This window comes from Bos indicus x Bos taurus, chromosome 16, assembly GCF_003369695.1.
Source record: "Bos indicus x Bos taurus breed Angus x Brahman F1 hybrid chromosome 16, Bos_hybrid_MaternalHap_v2.0, whole genome shotgun sequence".
NCBI classification, from domain to species: Eukaryota; Metazoa; Chordata; class Mammalia; order Artiodactyla; family Bovidae; genus Bos; species Bos indicus x Bos taurus.
This window is the reverse complement of record NC_040091.1, coordinates 67323946-67346824: the sequence shown is the minus strand read 5'-3', so window position 1 is coordinate 67346824 and position 22879 is coordinate 67323946. Positions and strand designations below refer to the sequence as shown.

Here is a 22879-nt window from a genome sequence, read left to right as displayed (position 1 = left end):
GGGCCTAGATCTGACAGATAGAGTGCCTGATGAACTATGGAATGAGGTTCATGACATTGTACAGGAGACAGGGATCAAGACCATCCCCATGGAAAAGAAATGCAAAACAGCAAAATGGCTGCCTGGGGAGGCCTTACAAATAGCTGTGAAAAGAAGAGAAGAGAAAAGCAAAGGAGAAAAGCAAAGACATAAGCATCTGAATGCAGAGTTCCAAAGAATAGCAAGAAGAGATAAGAAAGCCTTCCTCAGCGATCAATGAAAGAAATAGAGGAAAACAACAGAATGGGAAAGACTAGAGATCTCTTCAAGAAAATCAGAGATACCAAAGGAACATTTCATGCAAAGATGGGCTCGATAAAGGACAGAAATGGTATGGACCTAACAGAAGCAGAAGATATTAAGAAGAGATGGCAAGAATACACAGAAGAACTGTACAAAAAAGAGCTTCACGACCCAGATAATCACCATGGTGTGATCACTGACCTAGAGCCAGACATCCTGGAATGTGAAGTCAAGTGGGCCTTGGAAAGCATCACTATGAACAAAGCTAGTGGAGATGATAGAATTCCAGTTGAGCTATTCCAAATCCTGAAAGATGATGCTGTGAAAGTGCTGCACTCAATATGCCAGCAAATTTGGAAAACTCAGCAGTGGCCACAGGACTGGAAAAGGTCAGTTTTCATTCCAATCCCAAAAAAAGGCAATGCCAAAGAATGCTTGAACTACCACACAATTGTACTCATCTCACAGGCTAATAAAGTAATGCTCAAAATTCTCCAAGCCAGGCTTCAGCAATATGTGGACTGTGAACTTCCTGATGTTCAAGCTGGTTTTAGAAAAGGCAGAGGAACCAGAGATCAAATTGCCAACATCCGCTGGATCATGGAAAAAGCAAGAGAGTTCCAGAAAACCATCTATTTCTGCTTTATTGACTATGCCAAAGTCTTTGACTGTGTGGATCACAATAAACTGTGGAAAATTCTGAAAGAGATGGGAATACCAGACCACCTGATCTGCCTCTTGAGAAATTTGTATGCAGGTCAGGAAGCAACAGTTAGAACTGGACATGGAACAACAGACTGGTTCCAAATAGGAAAAGGAGTTCGTCAAGGCTGTATATTGTCACCCTGCTTATTTAACTTCTGTGCAGAGTACATCATGAGAAACGCTGGACTGGAAGAAACACAAGCTGGAATCAAGATTGCCGGGAGAAATGTCAATAACCTCAGATATGCAGATGACATCACGCTTATGGCAGAAAGTGAAGAGGAACTAAAAAGCCTCTTGATGAAAGGGAAATTGTAGAGTGAAAAAGTTGGCTTAAAGCTCAACATTCAGAAAACGAAGATCATGGCATCCGGTCCCATCACTTCATGGGAAATAGATGGGGAAACACTGGAAACAGTATCAGACTTTATTTTTCTGGCCTCTAAAGTCACTGCAGATGGTGACTGCAGCCATGAAATTAAAAGACACTTGCTCCTTGGAAGGAAAGTTATGACCAACCTAGATAGCATATTCAAAAGCAGAGACATTCCTTTGCCAACAAAGGTCCGTCTATTCAAGGCTATGGTTTTTCCTGTGGTTATGTATGGATGTGAGAGTTGGACTGTGAAGAAGGCTGAGCGCTGAAGAATTGATGCTTTTGAACTGTGGTGTTGGAGAAGACTCTTGAGAGTCCCTTGGACTGCAAAGAGATCCAACCAGTCCATTCTGAAGGAGATCAGTCCTGGGATTTCTTTGGAAGGAATGATGCTAAAGCTGAAACTCCAGTACTTTGGCCACCTCATGCAAAGAGTTGACTCATTGGAAAAGACTCTGATGCTGGGAGAGATTGTGGGCAAGAGGAGAAGGGGATGACAGAGGATGAGATGGCTGGATGGCATCACTGACTCGATGGACGTGAGTCTGAGTGAACTTCGGGAATTGGTGATGGACAGGGAGGCCTGGCATGCTGCGATTCATGGGGTCGCAAAGAGTTGGACATGACTGAGCAACTGATCGATCTAATCAAGAAGCTTTGATTCTGATAAAATATACTTTCCTGGCTAAAAACAAGCAGAGATAAATGTCAGTGAAACCTAGAAGTCTTACCTGGGTATGAGGCTCATACACACATATACACACCCAAGAAAAATCTCAGTGGTTATATAATTTAAGAGGGAAGCCTAAATTCGTTCATTCAAAAATACATGCATTTACTGCCTAGGCTGCTATTACCAGTACGGACTTATTTATATTCTTACTTTTCATCATTTGCATGGTCTTGACATATATCCATCATGGTGCAGGATATAGACACACATAGGTAGAGTTCCCACTTATTAAGCAGCTTCTGCTTGTAGGGAACTGTTTGTTCATCCATCACCTGACTGAGGGACTTCCCTGGTGGACCAGTGGTTAAGACACTGCCTTCCAAGGCCAGGGGCATGGGTTCAATCCTGGCTTGGAGAGCTAAGATCAATAATATCAATAACCTCAGATGTGCAGATGACACCACCCTTATGACAGAAAGTGAAGAAGAACTAAAGAGCCTCTTGATGAAAGTGAAAGAGGAAAGTGAAAAAGTTGGCTTAAAGCTCAACATTCAGAAAACTAAGATCATGGCATCCGGTCCCATCACTTCATGGCAAATAGATGGGGAAACAGTGGAAACAGTGTCAGACTTTATTTTTCTGGGCTCCAAAATCACTGCAGATGGTTACTGCAGCCATGAAATCAAAAGATGCTTGCTCTTTGGAAGAAAAGTTATGACCAACCTAGACAGCTTATTGAAAAGCAGAGACATTACTTTGTCAACAAAGGTCCGTCTAGTCAAAGCTATGATTTTTCTAGTGGTCATGTATGAATGTGAAAGTTGGACTGTGAAGAAGGCTAAGCACAGAAGAATTGATGCTTTTGAACTGTGGTGTTGGAGAAGACTCTTGAGAGTCCCTTGGACTGCAAGGAATTCCAACCAGTCCATCCTAAAGGAAACCAGTCCTGAATATTCATTGGAAAGACTGATGCTGAAGCTGAAACTCTAATACTTTGGCCACCTGATGCAAAGAGCTAACTCATTGGAAAAGACCCTGATGCTCGGGAGGATTGAAGGCAGGAGGAGAAGGGGAACACAGAGGATGAGATGGTTGGATGATATCACTGACTCAATGGACATGGGTTTGGGTGGACTCTGGGAGTTGGTGATGGACAAGGAGGCCTGGTGTGCTGCGGTTCATGGAGTCACAAAGAATCGGACACGACTGAGCGACTGAACTGAACTGAACTGAACTGAACACCTGACTGAAAATTCACTACCGCCACCATGATAGGTACTGTTACACTTGTTTCAGAGATGAGGAAATTGAGGCTTAAGAAGTTTAAGTAGCTTATTCAAAGTCATAAAAATAGCCCATCTAAGAGCTAAACATGATATAAAGTCCATGATCTTGCTTCTACTTACTGTGTTAGGTGAGTTCTTAGAAGTAATTAAAACCTGCTTAATTGAATGGCTTGTGAAAAATCTGTGTTTGATGAGCTCTAAGTCAGGACAGTTATTTTGGGATTCAGTCTAGTTTTGTTTAGGCATTAACATTTTCACCTATGTGTCAAACAAAGATGAATTCTTCATACTTTGAAGAATGTTTGTAAAATATATAAACAGAACTATATCACTCCCTAGCTTAGTGAGTTTTATATAAACCAGAACTGAAAACAATGAGAAAAATGAAGTTGTGTAAATTATATACACCTATATGTATATATATTTCATATATATACACATGAATATATACATATATGTCGATATAAAGATATACTTGTATGTTTGTGTCAGTTCAGTTCAGTTGCTCAGTCGTGTCCGACTCTTTGCGACCCCATGAATCGCAGCACGCCAGGTTGCCCTGTCCATCACCAACTCCCGGAGTTCACTCAAACTCATGTCCATCGAGTCGGTGATGCCATCCAGCCATCTCATCCTCTGTCGTCCCCTTTTCCTCCTGCCCCCAATCCCTCCCAGCATCAGAGTCTTTTCCAATGAGTCAATTCTTCTCATGAGGTGGCCAAAGTACTGGAGTTTCAGCTTCAGCATCATTCCCTCCAAAGAAATCCCAGGGCTGATCTCCTTCATAATGGACTGGTTGGATCTCCTTGCAGTCCAAGGGACTCTCAAGAATCTTCTCCAACATCCACAGTTCAAAAGCATCAACTCTTTGGCACTCAGCTTTGTGTATATATCCTTTAATTTTCCCAAGTCCAATGGGTATTTATACATTCCTATAATCTACTTTTTTAATCCATTTTAGGACAACTGACCAAGTTTAATACATTTCATCTCCGTGAGAAGACAATATAATTATTTGTTTACTGGCTTCATACTGGAAAAATAGGATTATTGCTTTATTAACCCTTAGTTCTTTTTTTAACAGTGTGAGGTTTTATAAAACACAACTGCATTCTGAGAATATCTGTTTGCTCCCTAAAATCATAGGTTAAAATGTTGATTTTCTTCTATTATTCTTTAAATTTTCACTATCACCACAGAAGCAATGTAGCAAATTTCAGATTTTCACTGCACAATAAGGCAAAAGAAAAGAAAGAAATCCGCTTAGAAGATGATATGTACTATAAATGTTGCTATTCATGTTTTACCTGAACTATCACATGTTATTCACAAATGAACACTGACAAGAAACACTTTGGAGTTGCAGAAACTGAAGGTTATTGGGAAATTTTCATACGTTTAAAAAAATTAAAGATATTGATTAATAAATATATTATGGTATAACTGTTACAACTGCACACAATTGATCATTACTAGTTTCAGACCAAACTAAACAAACTAGATGTGCCAGAATTCTATTAGATCACACAAATCTAATGAAATCTCATATGCACAGAGGACTCATTCTCAATGGTACATTCTTTTACTCCATTCGTACGATCTCCAAAAGGACTGGCAAATCAGGTGTGAGGCCTTTTCTTCTCCATTTAATTTTTCTTTCTTTTTCTTTTATGCTTTTTTCTAATGTACAAAATCCAAGGAGACTCATGAACTTGGGCTTTTACCACTGATCATCATTTGTCAGACACTATGATGTGGAACCACAAGCCATCATGAATCCAATTACACAACAGTGGTCCTAAGTGGTGAGTTAGCAACTAAAGAATTTTACACAGATACAGAATCTTAGCAACAGATATACTAGTGATAGGAATAACACTAAACAGAATGAGTTGTTTTAATGTTTGTGGAACAAGGCACACTTGATATCTCCAGGGCTAAACTTGGAGAAACTGCTACTTCGGGAGACAGTTCCAAGATCCACAAAAATAAAAAGACATTTAAAGGCATGAGTCTATTCATTAAAATTCATGCTATTTTTGCAGATTAATTGCACTTCCGGTAGCACTCGCTTCTCTACTCATATTTCCATCATATCACTTTTCTTTCAACTTATAGTTTACTTTATCATATGATAAACCTACTAGATACTTTGGGAAAGAAGCTGAGGATCAACTAATCCTTCAAACAATAGCATAAAATGTGGGCTCTGCCAATTTGGAGGCACTGGGTTCCCTCTTTGTGAATTTTATGGGGTTCTTCTGGAGATTAATTTACAAAAATGAAAATGGCAAATTTTGGGGTGATATCATTCATAAAAGTTATTTTTAATGAATTAAAATGGGGTATTGCTATGTTCATGTGATATGGAAATATTTGACATTGTCAATGATCATAAGAGATACTTACATCAATGTTGTTCAGGGTATTGAAGTACATGAGATCATGCAGCCTTTTAAATGCTTGATTGGGATATTGAAAGTTGAAGGTCGAAAACGGTGATTCAGGGTCATCAAAAATATCAAAATCAGCTATTTCTTTCTCTTCATTAGTTTCTCTTGGAACACCTAAATATAAGAAGAATTTCAAATGATGTTATTTCGAAAACCACAAATTATCTCTAGAGTCCAGGGCACAAAACATTCAAATAGCCATAAACAACCTTGGGAGCCCCTTAGGGGTCATATAATCCTGAGTGTACACTATGAGGCCTCTGCTCACATACCCTGGACTTGACCACTTCTGTGTACTCTGACTGGGCATCTTCCAATTGCCAGTACCTGCATCTCTGCGCCTAAGGGCTTTCTGCTGCTACTGTGTAGTCTGACTAAGTAGTGTCTGACTCTTTTGCAACCCCACAGACTGCGGCCCACCAGTCTCCTCTGTCCATGGGATTTCCCAGGCAAGAATACTAGAGTGGGTTACCGTTTCTTTCTCCAGGGGATCTTCCCAACTCAGGGATCAAACCTGTGTCTCCTGCTTGGCAGGTAGACTCTTTACCACTGAGCCGCCTGGGAAGCCCTGAAGGCTTTCTACCACTCCCTGTAACTGCTGCTTTGCTCATTAGCAGCAGGCTGGAAGTTCCAGTCAATAATACTCTGTCCCAGGAAGCAGTCAACCAAAGACTCTATGGTATTGGCATATAAATTCCTTGGTTCCCTTGCCACTTGCTGTGTAAGTGGAAAGCATGATCTGACTAGACTCTATTTCATTTCCTAGAGTTTCCCAGCAGGACCAGGTTCTCCTATGGTAGCAGGCTTACTAACACATCTTTTGTTATCTGGCTTTCTTCCTTTTATCAGTTCTCAGCTCTCTTACTAAAGTTTCCTACTTCACCCAAATAAACTATTTGCATGTAAACCCTTTGCTTGGAATTTGCTTCTGGTAGAACCCAAACCCAGACATTAATTAACTGTCTTCATGTCACAAGAATCCCCTCCACAGCCTGTTTTTGAGAATTAATAGTGATAGAAAATTCAAAATTTCCTATGCTTTATGTATTTCACTGTTAAATAACTAAAAATTCCAGCTAATTCTTCCTTCTTTTGTGTTGATGTATGACTCAGGAGAGCCTCCACCTCTATTGACCTTTTCTCTGACTTCGTCCACTATCTAGAAAAAGATCACTTTCCTCCCCATAGTCTCAAATCTTCCATGACTATTTTTTCATCTTTTCTTTAACAGCTACATTTTCTAGTCTGAAAATAATATAACTTTGAGGCATTTAGTATCTTGCCGGTCAATCTCTAGCTCTCCTTTTGTTAATCAGTATCTCCCAGGATATAGAAGAGTCCATAGACTCCTTTGGATGCGGCAAAACAAAATGCCAGTGCCTTGAAATTAATTCTCTTTTTCTAAAGGAATGCAACATGGTGACCTGAAATTACTATCCATATTGTACTGCTAGATTTCATGAATTTTTATGGTCAGTTAACATTCCCACAAATTTTGCATGATTTGTTCTGAAACAAGGCCTCCCTTACAACAGTAGCAATCAAAATATTTAAAAATGCCTATGACAAGGGCACTGATCCATCAGAACAAATATAACCTGAGATTGTGGAATAAAGCCCCAGAGGTTTATCAAGCTAGTTAATCACCCTTCAGTTTCTGGATTGTGAAGAACTCAGGAGACTCTGGGGTGAGAACGAGGGGAAGTGCTTGGGGTCTCAGGATGGTAGCCTTTTATCAAGGTAAAGGAAGTGTTCGATGTTGTAACAGCTGGTATGGCAGTGCCAGCATGAAGCACCTTAATGTCACTCTTACGCTTTATCAGCTTTCTGCCTTACAGACTATAACTCCCGATGTACCTGGAGCCTTGTACTTTCTGAAGTTGATGTTGGCCAGAACAAAGTGAATGATAGTCGGGCAATCTTTCTCGACATCAGGATTCTTGGGTTTAAAAACATAGCATTCCTTCAGTCCTTCTCGATCGAATACGTAAGGATCAATCTTTGGAAAGGGGAGCTTGTTCATTTTAGCCCACTTTTCTGCAAGTAGAAGTTCCTATGGAAGAGAGGGAAAGATCATTTGTTCAGCTGGTCCGCTCATCATTCACTACTCATTAGCTATCTCCTATGTGTTAGTATGTTCCTTGCTAAAGATGAGTAACGATCTTGTTCTTAAGAAACTTATCAATCTCAAAAAATACAAAATTATTCCATAAACAAACTTATGATCATTTTTTTAGTTCTTTATATAAGGCTAGTTCCATAGGCAGCATTGGAAAAATTATTAATGAACTGAACTGACTGAAATTACACTGACGCAATTGCTCGAGATTCTGGGCAGGCTTTCCTGGTGGCTGAGTGGTAAAGACTCTGCCTGCAAGGCAGGAGGCTCAGGGAAGATACCCGGAGTAAGAAATGGCTACTCACTCCAGTATTCCTGCCTGGGAAATCCCATGAATCACAAGAGTTGGACACAACTGAGCGACTAAACAACAACAACAACAATGGGTTCTGGGCATTTACAAGCCATGTGAATATTTTTTAACCCTTCAAAGTTAAAAAAATCTGTGAGGCAGAATGAAGACCATTCTGTTACTGAATTTTTACCTGCATTTTCTCCACAAAACTGATTAAAAATGAATACATCTTACGAATGCAAAAACATTTGAGCTGCTCTGAATTAGCTTCTTTTTTTTTTTTTTTGCTTCTCTTTATGAAAAGAAGCTGTTCTGTTGACATGTAACATGACCAAGAAGTACATGTTTGCTGTTGACTATTCAGGTTTTGGGCTTCCCTTGTGGCTCAGCCGGTAAAGTGTCTGCCTACAATGCAGGAGACCCGGGTTCGATCCCTGGGTCGGGAAGTTCCCCTGGAGAAGGAAATGGCAGCCCACACCAAGTATTCTTGCCTGGAAAATCCCATGGACGGAGGAGCCTGGTAGGCTACAGTCCATGGGGTCACAAAGAATCAGACACGACTGAGCGACTTCACTTCACCTCACTGAGGTTTTAGGCTTGTTTTTGCATCAAGGATGACTAACACAGAAGGTAAGCACAAAAAATAACTAATTCAAACTGGAGAACATAAATCAATAGAGAGAGGTGCAGTGAATAGAGCTTATTTCTATTGAAATGCAGCTTAAAGGAAGAGGGGACAAGTAATAAACAGACTGTGGTAGCGGGGAAAGCGCAGACTCTGGGGCCAGACTGCCAGAGTTAAAGTGCACGCTCGGGGACCTTGGCCATGTTCCCTGAGGCCTCTACACTCAATACCCTCAACTATAAAGTAAAGATGGTCAAGATAATCCATATCTCATAAGACTGCTATTAGAATTAAATCAATTAACCTGAGTGCAATAGTCAGTAGCATGCCTGTCACATTACTTTCTATACACGTTTGCCAAATAAAAGTCAGTAAAGAGAGGAAAAGATATGGAAGGTGGAAAAGTGAAGAAAGAAAAGAAGAAGGAAGAGAGAGAGCAGCACTATTAGGGAAATCCCTAAAGAGCAGAAGTTTTTGAGAAATGATCACTACCCTCTTAAGTTTTTTTAACTTCTTTGTCATCACATTGATTCCTTCAATGATAATCATTAGTCGTCAGTCTAAGCTCTGTGCTAGGAGGTGGGGACATAATGGTGAGTAAAACTCTTGTTCTTACAGGATGTACGTAGCCTGGTGGATGAGAGACAGTAATTAAACAACCTTTAGGTTTAAAACTGCGGCAAATGCTATGAGTAAAGTATTTATTTGCCGTGAGATTTTGCAGCATACCTGGAGTATTTCCTCACAGTGCAAATTAGTTCACTCGACATTATGACTGAGTACCTATGTTCCAGGCATAAGAGAGGAGCTATCCTTGAATACTTAGGGATCGTAACTTAAGGGGGAAGATAAAGAATAGATATGATAGTGCAGTATGAAAGAGAGAGGGAACGTGACGGATGGCTTCACACCTGGGCTGTGCAGCCTGAAAGGCCCAGCCTATCTTGACTTGCAAGCTGGGTGATCTGAGACAAACCGCTTAGCGCAATAGCTCCATATGGAAGAAATGGTTTTATGTAAAAAAAAAAAAAAATGCAGTGATGCTCCGCTAGTGGCACCATAGGGGTCATAAGTAACAACCAACACACTTGGACTGGGTTGGGTACTGTCTTTGAAGTAGCAGACTCCCAATCCCATTCTGGGGCTTCCCAGGTGGCTCAGCGGCAAAGAAGCTGCCAGTTCGGGAGCTGCAGGAGACAAGGGTTCGATCCCTGGATCAGGATGATCCCCTGGAGAAGGAAATGGCAACCCACTCCAGTATTCTTCCCTGGAAAATCCCATGGACAGAGGAGCCTGGAGGGCTGTAGTCCATCAGGTCACAAAGAGTCAGGCATGACTTAGTGACCGAGCACACACACACAATCCCCGTTTATCTACATTTCAGCTGTTTCTTATCTCAGCAACTTACTTGTAAATAAATGAGCTATAAAATAAAGTTGATACTATCATCTTCCTGAGCATTGCTGTGAGGATTAAGCGAGATCATATATTTATATAAACTCAGTAATTTATATTTAAGAAAAGTATTTATTTATATGTGAGTTTTCCCCCATAAATTATTTTTTAATTGGATGAAAATTGCTTTACAGTTGTGTTAACCTAGTTAAGAAAATAGTTATTTTAAAATAGCACCTTAAATTTAGGAAAAAAAAATGCTTTTCATTGAGCATTCACTGTTCCTGATGCTTCTGAAGTGTGAACATTAAGCTGATCGACTCTCTCAATGCCATTTACTGAGGAATAAAAATCTGGGAAAACAGATTTATATTAAAACATTTGTTCCATAAACTGTCAAGCTAAATGTGATTATATTTCACTTAAAATTCCATATGTACACAGGGACAATTGCGTGTTTGAAACTTGAGAAAACTTATCTCTAAATCCTTTATCTTCCTGTTCAGCTGAATTATTCAGGCTGTTATTTCTTGTCTAGCACTGTTCACAGTTATTCATTAACAATTATTCAACATCAAAATAAAACCAAAAGTTCACACTGTGGAGCTGCATGGGAACAAGGGAAAGGAAGGGCTCTCCAGTGTTTGCAAACATGACTCAAGGGTGTAACCAACGACGTGTGAGCGTGCAGAGAAAGAGAAGGGGATTGCCTGAGGTAAGAGACCAAGCTATTTTTAGATAGATATTTTATGCAGGAATCAGGAAGTGATGGAAACTTTCCCTTTCCTTATATGAGCCTGATGTGGAAAGGATTAAAACCTGATGACTATAAGGCAGTGATTACAGGATGGAAAAACCGTCTGCTCTCCTCCCATGTCTCATTTTACTGTTTGTAAAGGCTGAGAAACAGTGACGCAGCTATGAGTGGAACAGACGAGTTCGAAAAGAATATTTTGAAAGAATGCAGTGAGAAAAAAAAATCGCTATTGCACAAATTACAGCAGAACTGAGTTCTAACCATCCATTTTGGTTACTGCTTGACACCTCAGATTTCCATAGACTAATTCATGATAAATTTACATAGTATTAACTAAAATGATTTTCTGTGAAGATAAAAATTTGAAGGTATCCTTCAAAGTGATACTTTGTAGGATGTTTATACTCATTTAAGAGGACTAAAACACTTTGAAAGATAGGAAAAACAATCTGAATAATATAAAAATACGTACAAACTATAGTGTGAATGGCATATATATGCCATTTTATTTATTTATACATGTAGATAAATATATACTTTATATTTATTATATTATATTATATTATATTACCTTTTCTCCAGAGGAAATGAGGTTTTTTCCTCTGTATACCTAGGGCATGTGTTTTCTCATTATTTAAAATCTATTTTTAGATTGGATAGAGGAGTATAACTGTGTAAATAAATTTACAGAATTCTAGGAATTTTTTTTTTTTTTTTTTTTTGGAGAAGGCAATGGCACCCCACTCCAGTACTCTTGCCTGGGAAATCCCATGGACGGAGGAGCCTGGTGGGCTGCAGTCCATGGGGTCACGAAGAGTCAGACACGACTGAGCGACTTCGCTTTCACTTTTCACTTTCATGCATTGGAGAAGGAAATGGCAACCCACTCCAGTGTTCTTGCCTGGAGAATCCCAGGGACTGGGGAGCCTAGTGGGCTGCCGTCTATGGGGTTGCACAGAGTCGGACACGACTGAAGCGACTTAGCAGCAGCAGGAAATTTTTAAAGGAACTAACGTAAGATACAATGGATAAAAACAACAATTTAGAATTCATTATTTTGTGGTTATGATCATTCTCACTTCCAAAAAAAAGTGTTAGGTCCCAAGAGCTTTACAGTGCAATAGGCACAAAAATAATTTTCTATATCTAATAGTGTACAGAGCACTTTACATTTCTCCTTAGTTCTTCTTCGCTGAGAAGGTACTATACATTCACAAAAATATGTAAGGAGAAATTAACGTTGAGTATATTTCCTCATGACAAGGCCTCTAAGCCCCCATGACCAAACAGGTTTAGTGGGTTGAATGGTGGGCCTCCAAAAGATAAGTCTATGCTTTAAGCCCCCAGGACCTGTGAATGCAGCCTCATTAGGAGAAGAGGTTTTTGCAAGTGTAATTAAGTTAAGGGTCTGAAGATGAGATCATTGTGGACTAGCTGGGTGGGCCATAAAATCCAACAATGAATATTCTTATGAAAACACACACACACGCAGAGGAGAAGGCTATAGGAAGACAAAGGCTGAGACTGGAGTTATGTAGCCACAAACCAAGGAAAGCCTGGAACTCCTGGAAACTGGAAAAGACAAGGAAGAATCCTCCTGTAGAGCTTTAGGAGGGAGTGTGGCCCTGAGGACACCTTGATCTTGACTTCTGGTCTCCAGAACTGTGAGAGAAGAATACATTTCTGTTGTTTGTGGCAATTTGCTGCTGCTGCTAAGTTGCTTCAATCGTGTCCAACTCTATAACCCCAGAAAATGACCTTAAGCAGTAAGCCTACAAAGGCTACACTCAATAACATGCACTTCCCTTCATCAGCCATGTTGGACTGATGCCCATAGAGCTAACACGTGAACTAGTTTGGCCATGATGGTTTGACCCAACTTAACAATCTAAGTACAATGTATACAGAGGTTCTAAACCAAGGAGCATGCCATAATGTCAACAAATAAATCAGGTTAGCGTTGAAAAATACAGATTCTTTTTTGTATTATTTGTGGTGGTAGTTTAATCGCTAAATTGTGTCTGACTCTTGTGACCCCATGGACTGTTGCCCTAAGGGCTCTTCTGTCAATGGGATTTTCCAGGCAAGAATACTGGAGTGGGTTGCTATTTCCTTCTTCAGGGGATCTTCCCAAACCAGGGTTTGAAAAATCCAGGTCTCCTGCATTGCAGATGGATTCTTTCGGAATAAAGGAAGCACTTTTTTGTGGGTAAATGAAATGTTGACCTTGATAAAGTTAATTTAGATACATTACTTCTATAATTTGTAAAGACTAGCTACTTTCTAATTTCCTTTTGATTCTCTTGTCCTTGCCCCCTTCCCTCATTGCTTCCTTCTCTCCTTTTCTCCTTCTTTCTCTCTTTCCTTTTATTTTTAAGAGGATGAACTCATTGTTCTGGCTTCCAGCCACTAAGCATTTAGAAGGGCACTGAAATACAGCTAGATTCATGCCCAATATATGGCAGCATAATATAAAGTAACATAATTGATGGAATAACAATCCAAATCCATTACTCTACATAAAACTTTATAAGCTAAAGGAAAAAAATCTAGAATGGTAAACTCTAAACTTCCCTGTATTCCTTGCTTATTCCTCAAAACATCCAAAGCTTTTCCCCCCCTCCTTTAAATTCAACCTATTTATTTTGAAGACTTGACTGTGAAGGTACTGGATTATTTTTATGACCAATATGAAGAACAAACCTTATTAAAATTTATCTTGGATAAACCCTACAGGTAAACTATATTTGCATGGCATATATCTGTTATTAAATGATTAACAAAAAGAACTTGATAAATTGAAACCCAAAATTATTTTTCTTAAATCAATTAATCACAGTATTTAGAGTTATGAGGTTCTGTATATTTGGACCATTATTAGAGGAGTGTGTAGCCACTAATCTATAAAAAACAAAATCCTTCATTATCACTGACATTGACGTCATGAACTTTCTAGGCTAGTTATAAAGTAGATATAATATGAACTGTGTTGCCTTTATCAAAAGGCATGATATCCATCATTCTATATCTCCCTGACAAAATCTGAGATTTAACTATATTTATGAAATTAAACATAGTTACCGGCTCCAAATTTTTGCTCAGGATTTATGCTCTACTCTTAACTTCAAATGGTGTCCAATAAGAAATAGGACACTTGTTGTCGTCATTGCTGTTTAGTCATTAAGTTGTGTCTGACTCTTCGCAGCCCCATGGACTGTAGCCCACCAGGCTCCTCTGTCCATCAGATTTTCCAGGCAAGAACACTGGAGTAAGTTCCATTTCCTTCTTCAAGGGATCTTCCCGACCCAGGGACTGAACTCATATCTCCTTCATTGGCAAGCAGATTCTTTACCACCGAGCCACCAGACAAGCCACCCAAATAGAAAAATATTCATTATTTAATCACCTTAAAAAACCTTATTGCATACATTCAGGTATTGCATTGGAACTTCCCTGCTATCAAAAACTTTTATGTACAATTCAATTTTTATGGCTCAGGAGTAAAGAATCTGCCTGTAGTGCAGGAGACACAGAATACCCAAGTTCAGTCCTTGGGTTGGGAAGATCCCTGGAGGAGGGCATGGCAACCCACTCCAATATTCTTGCCTGGAGACTCCCATGAACAGAGGAGTCTGGAAGGCTAGTTCATAGGGTCACAAAGAGTTGGATATGACTGAAGAAACTTAGTACATATCATACCTATAATAAGTATTTCCACTTTAGTATTAATAGTACAATATTTTTTATTAATTTAAAAATTATATTTGATAACCTTTTAAGTCCATATTGAAATGCATATTATTATAATGACAATCTATATAACAATACTCATAAGTTTAAAAAATCATTTTAAATATTCCAAGTGAGACTTAAAAATTCATTTCACTCACTGTGAATTTTCTGAAGTCCATTTTTGGAGGAAAATGTATCATATATAATATATTGCAATTTCTTTTATATTAAGTCTCTGAAAATACAGTTCATTATTTCTAGAATGATAGGCTTCATGCTACACCAAACCAATAGTTAAAGGATATATTCACATAGGAGGAAGAGGGTAAGGTGTAGGGAATTGACAAAATAATTCTAAAGCACATCTATGAGCATAAACAGCTGTAATATTTTTCCATGCCAGTAAAGCCATGTAAAACAAGGATTTGCCTGTACAATCTAATATAGTAATATAAACTGCTGCAGCTTTTTTGGAAAGTGATCTGGAAATGTTTATTAAAGAATCTCAACATATATATATCTAAGAATCCAAGTAAGGGAATAATAAAAAGTATGATTAACAATTCATGTGCAAAGATGACAATTAGAAGAAAGAATTGACAAGACAGCAATAATCTAAAAGTTGAAAACAGAACACTGATAATAAATTCTCGCTTATTCATATATAGAGATATCATTCTGTGTTTAAAATTATGTTCTAAAAATATTGAATGGCATGGGGAAATGCTTACAATGTAACTTTAAGAAGAAAGAAGCAGATTGCAAAAATATATAACCCTGGTGTTGATACACACACATATGCACATATGTATGCACACATGCAGTGAAGAGAGAAAAAAATAAAAACAAAATATCAACAGCTATTGTCTATGAATAGCAGAAGCACTTGATGTATTTTTATGAGTATTCTTTTTAATTAGAAATAGTGAGTTCTTTTCAGAGGTACAACATAATATTCTAAAACCTTCTAATATCAGTTCATTAAGGTGGTGGAGCTCTGATTCATGTATAAAATGAAGACTTTGACATTTTACACTTCCACTGGTGAAATGAATAATCAGGTTCTTCCACCTCCAGAATGAGCTCCTAAATTATCACAGTGGAGTCATGCACTGAAACTCACCTCCCCACTGCTGCTCATCCATCATCAAACCCTGCTCTTGTTTCCACAGCCACCCTCCCTGGTGCGTACTTCACTGTCCTACACTTACATTACAGTAAATCCCTCTTAATTTTAACCTTTTGCTCTCCATCCTCCAATTCATCCTATTTTCCGTTATCAGATTAATCATTCTAAAATTCCAGTTTCATGAAGTCATTTGTCTGCTGGAAATCCTTCACTGATTTTCCATTTGCTATCATCCAACCATAAATTCTTCTTTAAAGCCCTCCTAGAATCATGCCTTAAAATGACTTAAAATCTATCACTTTAATCAGACCACTCCTCAGATGTGCTCATTGCCATTTCTGTGCCATTTTCATCCTATCTCACTGATTTCCCTGCTTATCTACTCCAGAACACACCAGTCTATTTTCGAATGGATCTCCTATAACACACACAGTTGTTGTTGCTTAGCTGCTAAGTCAGGTCCAGCTCTTTTGCAATGTCATGGCCTGTAGCCCGCCAGGCTCCTCTGTCCATGGGATTTTCCGGGCAAGAACACTAGAGTGGGTTGCCATTTCCTTCTCCAGGGGGGTCTTATGGAATCAGATTCTTCCTGAACCATTGGCAGGTGGATTCTTTACCACTGAGCCACCAAGGAAGCCCAATACACACAGTTGTATAAGTTTACATAATATGCATAGTTATATAAACCCAAATAACTATTTAACAAGAAAATTTGTCAGTTAGAAGTCTCCCCCTCCCCGCCAAAAGCTAAAATGTTTTAGACATCAAGAACCATGTTTTACCAGTAACTGCTGCACACAGCACAGAAAAAAGAATATACATCGTATATATAAAGCCAGGCAGCTAGTGAAGTGAAAAGAGTGTTAGATTCTCATCCTGGATCCTTGGAATGTAGTCCACCTTGACCATTACTTACCTAGTATTTCCCCAGCCAGATCCTGGGTTATGTTCCTTTTTTTTTTTTTTTTTAGGTAGACCATTTTTAAAGTCTCTGTTGAACTTGTTACAATATTGCTTCTGTTTTATGTTTGGTTTTTGGCCTGAGGCATGCGGGATCTTAGTTCCCCAACCAGGGATGGAACCCATGCCCCATGCATTAGAAGGCAAAGTCTTAATCACTGGGCCACTGGGGAAGTCCCCTGGGCTACGTTCTTTTCACCCATTGTCGTTGTTTGGTCACTCAGTCATATCCGACTTTTCTATGACCCCCATGGGCTGTAGTCTGTCCTCTGTCCATGGGATTTTCCAAGCAAGAATACTGGAGTGGGTTGCCATTTCCTACTCCAGGGGAATCTTCCCAACCCAGGGAGTGAACCCATGTCTCCTGCATTGCAAGCAGATTCTTAATGGCTTAATGGGGAAGACCTTTCACCCACTATCTTATTTAACTTCTTGGCATGATGAGATTTCTTATCTCATCAATCCTTGTTTCCTTCTCTGAATATTACTAACTGCCTCAAAAAAAGGTGAAATATGAAAGCACTTTTAAAATATGAGATTTATATATGTTAAAGAGTTATTATAACCATTATTGGGTCTCGAGAACATCTTAATTATGTACAATAGAAATGAAAACATGTCCAAGAACCTGGGTCATCACTAACTCTTCCTGGTTGGGAGACCGTGAAACGTTTCACTTAATCTTGTGAGTACCTGTTTCTTAATCTATGAAACGGAGATAGTAACTTCATCTCTATTATAATATTTCATTCATTCACCCATAAAACATATCCTGCTGCTGCTGCTGCTGCTAAGTCGCTTCAGTCGTGTCCGACCCTGTGCGACCCCATAGACGGCAGCCCACCAGGCTCCCCCGTCCCTGGGATTCTCCAGGCAAGAACACTGGAGTGGGTTGCCATTTTCTTCTCCAATGCATGAAAGTGAAAAGTGAAAGTGAAGTTGCTCAGTCGTGTCTGACTCTTGGCGACCCCATGGACTGCAGCCCACCAGGGTCCTCCGTCCATGGGGTTTTCCAGGCAAGAGTGCTGGAGTGGGATGTCATCGCCTTCTCCGAAACATATCCTACAGGCAAGAGTGCTGGAGTGGGATGTCATCGCCTTCTCCGAAACATATCCTACATACCATAATTTGGGCTAGCACCTATACAGCAATTAGAACCAAGTGATTAAAACAAAACACAAATATACACAAACACACACACAAGTTAACGTTCTAGTCTCCAACGAGTTCACAGAGAGTTCACAGAGAGTTGAAGTAAACAAATACAGACAGAACAACATGAAAATTGCTGTGTTAGGAGAAATTACTAAGCCTTTCATACTAAAACTATACTTGTGGAGGCCAAGAAAGGTAATACTTAGGCTATATTGAAAGGAAGTTTGAAGTCAGGGGGACAGACAACATTCATGTCTCACTTAGATGCTGCCCGGCAATCTTTCCACATGACCCTAGTTAGAAATTTTCCTTGTGTCTTCAGACAGGCAGACTTGTTATCCTTGTACCCCTGGCTCTACCTCCTCTCTACTCAAAAGATAGTGCTGACTCCGAATTCCTCTAAAAGTTAGAAGTCATTACATGAGTGCTTTCCTACTGCCCATCTCTGTGCCTACAACTAACCTCCAATCCACAACCACAATACCCCCTTCTGTCTTGTCCCAATATGGATGTATCTAGACTCCTCTCCATCTGTATTTTTGTGTCTCCCTTCCACTCCCCATCCCTACAATCTCCCAGGGATGTGATTCTGTTGTATACGTCATCTCTCCATCTCCCACAACATTGCTTCATTCACAAGTCCTAGACATCAAAACATTTAAACACACTCAAGTATTTCCAACCCACCCCTCCACATACATGCAATTTTCCTATTCCCCACATCCTCCTGCAGATATAGTCCATTTCCTTTTTCCTGGAATGGTTTACAGGATTGTCTCCATTTTCTTAACTTCCACTTAACCTTCAAATCACTGCAGTATGACATCTGCTCTCTCGGCCCTATTGAAACTGCTCTTATCCACTTAACCAAAGACATCTTGTTGTTAAATATCTTCAGTTAGTTTTATAATACTGCATACTTCCTTCATTTTTGTCCTTTTCCCCAGATACTGCTGTTGAATCATCAAGATACTATTTCATGTCCTCTTCTCTCCTCATGTTATACATTCCCCATGTATGGCTTTGAAAAATCAAGTAAAAGTTGCTCAGTTGTGTCTGACTCTTTGCGATCCCATGGACTAAACAGTCTATGGAATTCTCCAGGCCAGAACAGAATACTTGAGCAGGTAGCCTTTCCCTTCTCCAGGGGATCTTCCCAACCCAGGGATCAAACCCAGGTCTCCCACATTACAGTCAGATTCTTTATCAGCTGAGCCACCAGGGAAGCCCAAGAATGCTGGAGTAGGTAGCCTATCCCTTCTCCAGGGGATCTTCCCGACACAGGGATGGAACCGGGGTCTCCTGCATTGCAGGCAGATTCTTTACCAACTGAGCTACCAGGGAAGCCCATGCATTACTTTACTTGGCTTTACTTGTCTTTTACCTGCTAACTCTCAAATTTCAGGCTATTCGCTTCCTCAACTTCAGATGTATTGCCTTGTTCTTGTCCTGCTCAGGACTGTGAACGTGAATGAGGCTTGGGAAATCAATTAAAACCTTTGTTAAGTGGAAAAGTGATTAAATCACATCTGTGTTTTAGAAATATAACTCATAATAAAGTAGAAAATAGGCTAAAGGGACAAGAAATCGTGGTCCAGAAGATGAAGAGAGCTACAAGACATGCAAAAGAATGTGGCAGATGATGGAATGCTATATAAATTCTCCTTACCTTGAACGGAGGACTGGAGTCACTTGGTCTTGCAGAAAAGTCAAAGGAGATGATGAGATCAACTCCCCTCTGAGGTCTCAGGATCAAAGGGTATGGAAGGTTAAATGTGAGGCCACTGTCCACCACATGAATCTTTTTACTTTTGACATCCAAAGGCTCATATATCTGCTCAAATTCATCAGGATCTTTAAAAAGGAAAGAAACGAACAGAATAGATTAAATGATCACTTAACATTATTTAGAATTTAAAACTATTTGTTATGTAAACATGTGAGAAGAATTTCATATGGTTAGACCCTCAGGCCTTGGAGACTTCATCTGTAATATCAGAGTAAAAGATTCTATCAGTAAGAATGCTGTGAGGAATTCTTTAAGATTTTTTTTTTTTTTTTGATGTGGACCATTTTTAAAATCTTTATTGAATTTGTTACAGTATTGTTTCTGTTTTAATTTTTGGTTTTTTGGTCATGAGACATGTGAGATCTTAACTCCCGGACCAGGGATCAAACCCGTGCCCCCTGAGTCTTAACCACTCGAGTGCCAGGGAAGTCTCTGCTATGAGAATTAAGTGGGACAAAATATTGAAAATGCAATCAAGGCTCAGGCCCTAGGAGTAAGTTTAAGCTGTGTACCGTGAGCCCTGTCCTAGGATTACTTACATTACATAGGTTTTTACAGGTTTAAAAACACTTCCTCAGGCATTATCTTGTTTAAGACTTAGAACAGACATGTGAGATAGAGGATACTATAAATGGAGGATGAAATACATGAAATTCATCTCTAAAGTGGCATAACTAGGGAGTGGCAGAGTCTGAAGGATCCCACAAGCATCTCTCTAGGTGATGGAAGTCCAGGAGAATAGTCCAATCAATTGAGCAAACACACATTGTCTGCTGCTCTTTAGGCACTCCTTAAGTGCTGAACAAGAGACACAAACTCTGCTCCAATAGAGCACACTGCTGGTAAATCAGTAAACAAATATATTAAAAGATGGTTCAGGCACTGATAAAAGGAATGAAAAAAATAATAGAGGGTAATAGGAATGGGGGGGTGCTGCTTCTCTGGTGAATCAATGGTAAAGAATCCACCTGCCAATGCAGGAGACATGGGTTTGATCCCTGATTCAGGGAGATCCCCTGAAGAAGGAAATGGCTACGCACTCCAGTATTCTTGCCTAGGAAATCCCATGCAGAGCAGAGCCTGGTGGGCTATAGGCCATGGGCTGCAAAACCATGGATACGACTTAGTGACTGAATAACAACCACAACAAGAGTAGGATAGGGAAGAACCTCAGGTAGATGGTCAGGAGAGACCTCCCTGAGAAGGAGACTTTAAAACCAGATTCAGGGACTTTCCTGCTAGTCCAGCAGTTAAGAATCTGCCTTCCAATGCAGGGGACATGGGTTCAATTCCTGCAGTTAAGAACCTGCTTTCCAATGCAGGGGACATGGGTTCAATCCCCGGTCTGGGAACTAAGATCCCACAAGCCATGGGGCAGCAAAGCCTGCACCTCAAGCATTGGCAGGTGGCTTCTTTACCATTAGGGCCACCTGGGAAGCCCCTTTGTTATATTACATATATATTATCAAACCCAACTTTAACATCTATCCCTCTGAAATTTTTATTGTTTAACAATTTTATAAGGTAAAAAATTGTGAGTCTGTGTAAGTTCTAAAATATTTTACTGATAAGCTGGAAAATTTTTATTTGTGTATTTTTATTCCTCCTAAAAGCAGCTTTATTTGAGTGTATATAATATATCGTATAGTAGTAGTGCTCTGTCGCTTAGCTATGTCTGACTCTTTGCAACTTCATGGACTGCAGCCCTCCAGGCTCCTCTGTCCATGTGATTTCCCAGGCAAGAATACTGGAGTGGGTTGCCATTTCCTTCTTCACGGGACCTTCCTGAGCCAGGGATCGAATCCGTGCCTCCTGCATTGCAGGCAGATTCTTTACCACTGAGCCTTCTGGGAAGCCCATATATTAGTAATTTCATATATAAGATTTACCAGAAGACAAAGGAAATATCATTTATATCATTTTAAAGATAAGGATATGAGGCCCTAATAGGTCCAGTTTAACATAGTAAGAATCAAGATTCAAAGCCTGGTCCACGAAGTCTAAACCCTAAACACACTGTCACACTGTCACTTCAGAAAGTGAGTGGCACAGCCAAAGACTAAAGAATTTTGAAATGGGTAATTTAAAAACGCAACAAGTGCAATGTACAGAGGTAATCTACACATGCATCTATCAATCATGAAAACCACATTGATATGCATATTTCACGATAAGCATAAAAAGTTAAAAACATTAATGGGAATATTTGTTTACAGTGCAGTGATTTTCCCTAATAAAGAAACTACAATGATAATTCACAAATAATTTTTTGGGTTTCATAAAATGATGCTTTAAATTTCAGCTAAAAGGTTAACTAGTAACAGACTATTTCTCTCTTATTCTATTTGATTTGCTCCCTCTCATCATGAAACTGATAGTCTCCTTTTTCCTCTTTTAAATCCAAGATTACATTTGAGAGAAAAAGCTTTATGTAGACCAACTCACAGCTCTGGCATGTAGCTAACCACCATGATTCCAACTATCCACCTAAACTGACAGGAAACAATATTTCTTAACTGTGTTGTAAAAAATACTGTTTTGCAAGATATTACCAGATATTCTATGTAACAAGAGTTGCATGATTAAATCAGTTTGAGAAATGCAAGATTCAACAACTTAAAGTAACAGCAAATTATAATGTGTGTTCCCTATATTCTTTACTATGCTTTGGACTAACAGCACTTTTAAGAGGAGATGCTACTTAATCCGGACAATAACTCTCTAAGACAGTTAACAACTACTATTTTAAAGTCAGCCTTTGGGGTAAACAGTAAGGACTATTGCACACTCACTAACCAACAGGTTCATCGGGATCAGGGCGCTGGTTTTTAGTTTCACTCTACTTTTCTCTTGTTGTTTACTGAGGTTATGCTAGTAATGGCACAGGACTGTCCAGCTAATAATGGCACAACTGGGATTCAAATACAGCTGCCGCTGCTGCTGCTGCTAAGTCGCTTCAGTCGTCTCCGACTCCGTGCCACCCCACAGACGGCAGCCCACCAGGCTCCCCCGTCCCTAGGATTCTCCAGGCAAGAACACTGGAGTGGGTTGCCATTTCCTTCTCCACAGATATAGCAAGTCTGCTTTTAAAGTACTATACTTGAGCAGTCTTTAAGTAGGACCTCTCAAACTCATTAGAGCATCCCAT

General features: G+C 39.5%; 1 protein-coding gene across 1 annotated transcript in view; it reads right to left on the bottom strand.

Moving 5' to 3' along the window:
• The window catches only part of PLA2G4A (phospholipase A2 group IVA), a 174333-nt gene that overhangs the window by 6964 nt on the left and 144490 nt on the right, over positions 1-22879 (bottom strand). The window contains exons 15-17 of the mRNA XM_027565600.1: positions 19612-19796; positions 7633-7828; positions 5732-5889 (exon numbers count right to left, since the gene is read on the bottom strand). Coding sequence (XP_027421401.1) covers positions 5732-5889; positions 7633-7828; positions 19612-19796 — 539 coding nt within the window. The remainder of the gene's footprint in view (positions 1-5731; positions 5890-7632; positions 7829-19611; positions 19797-22879) is intronic.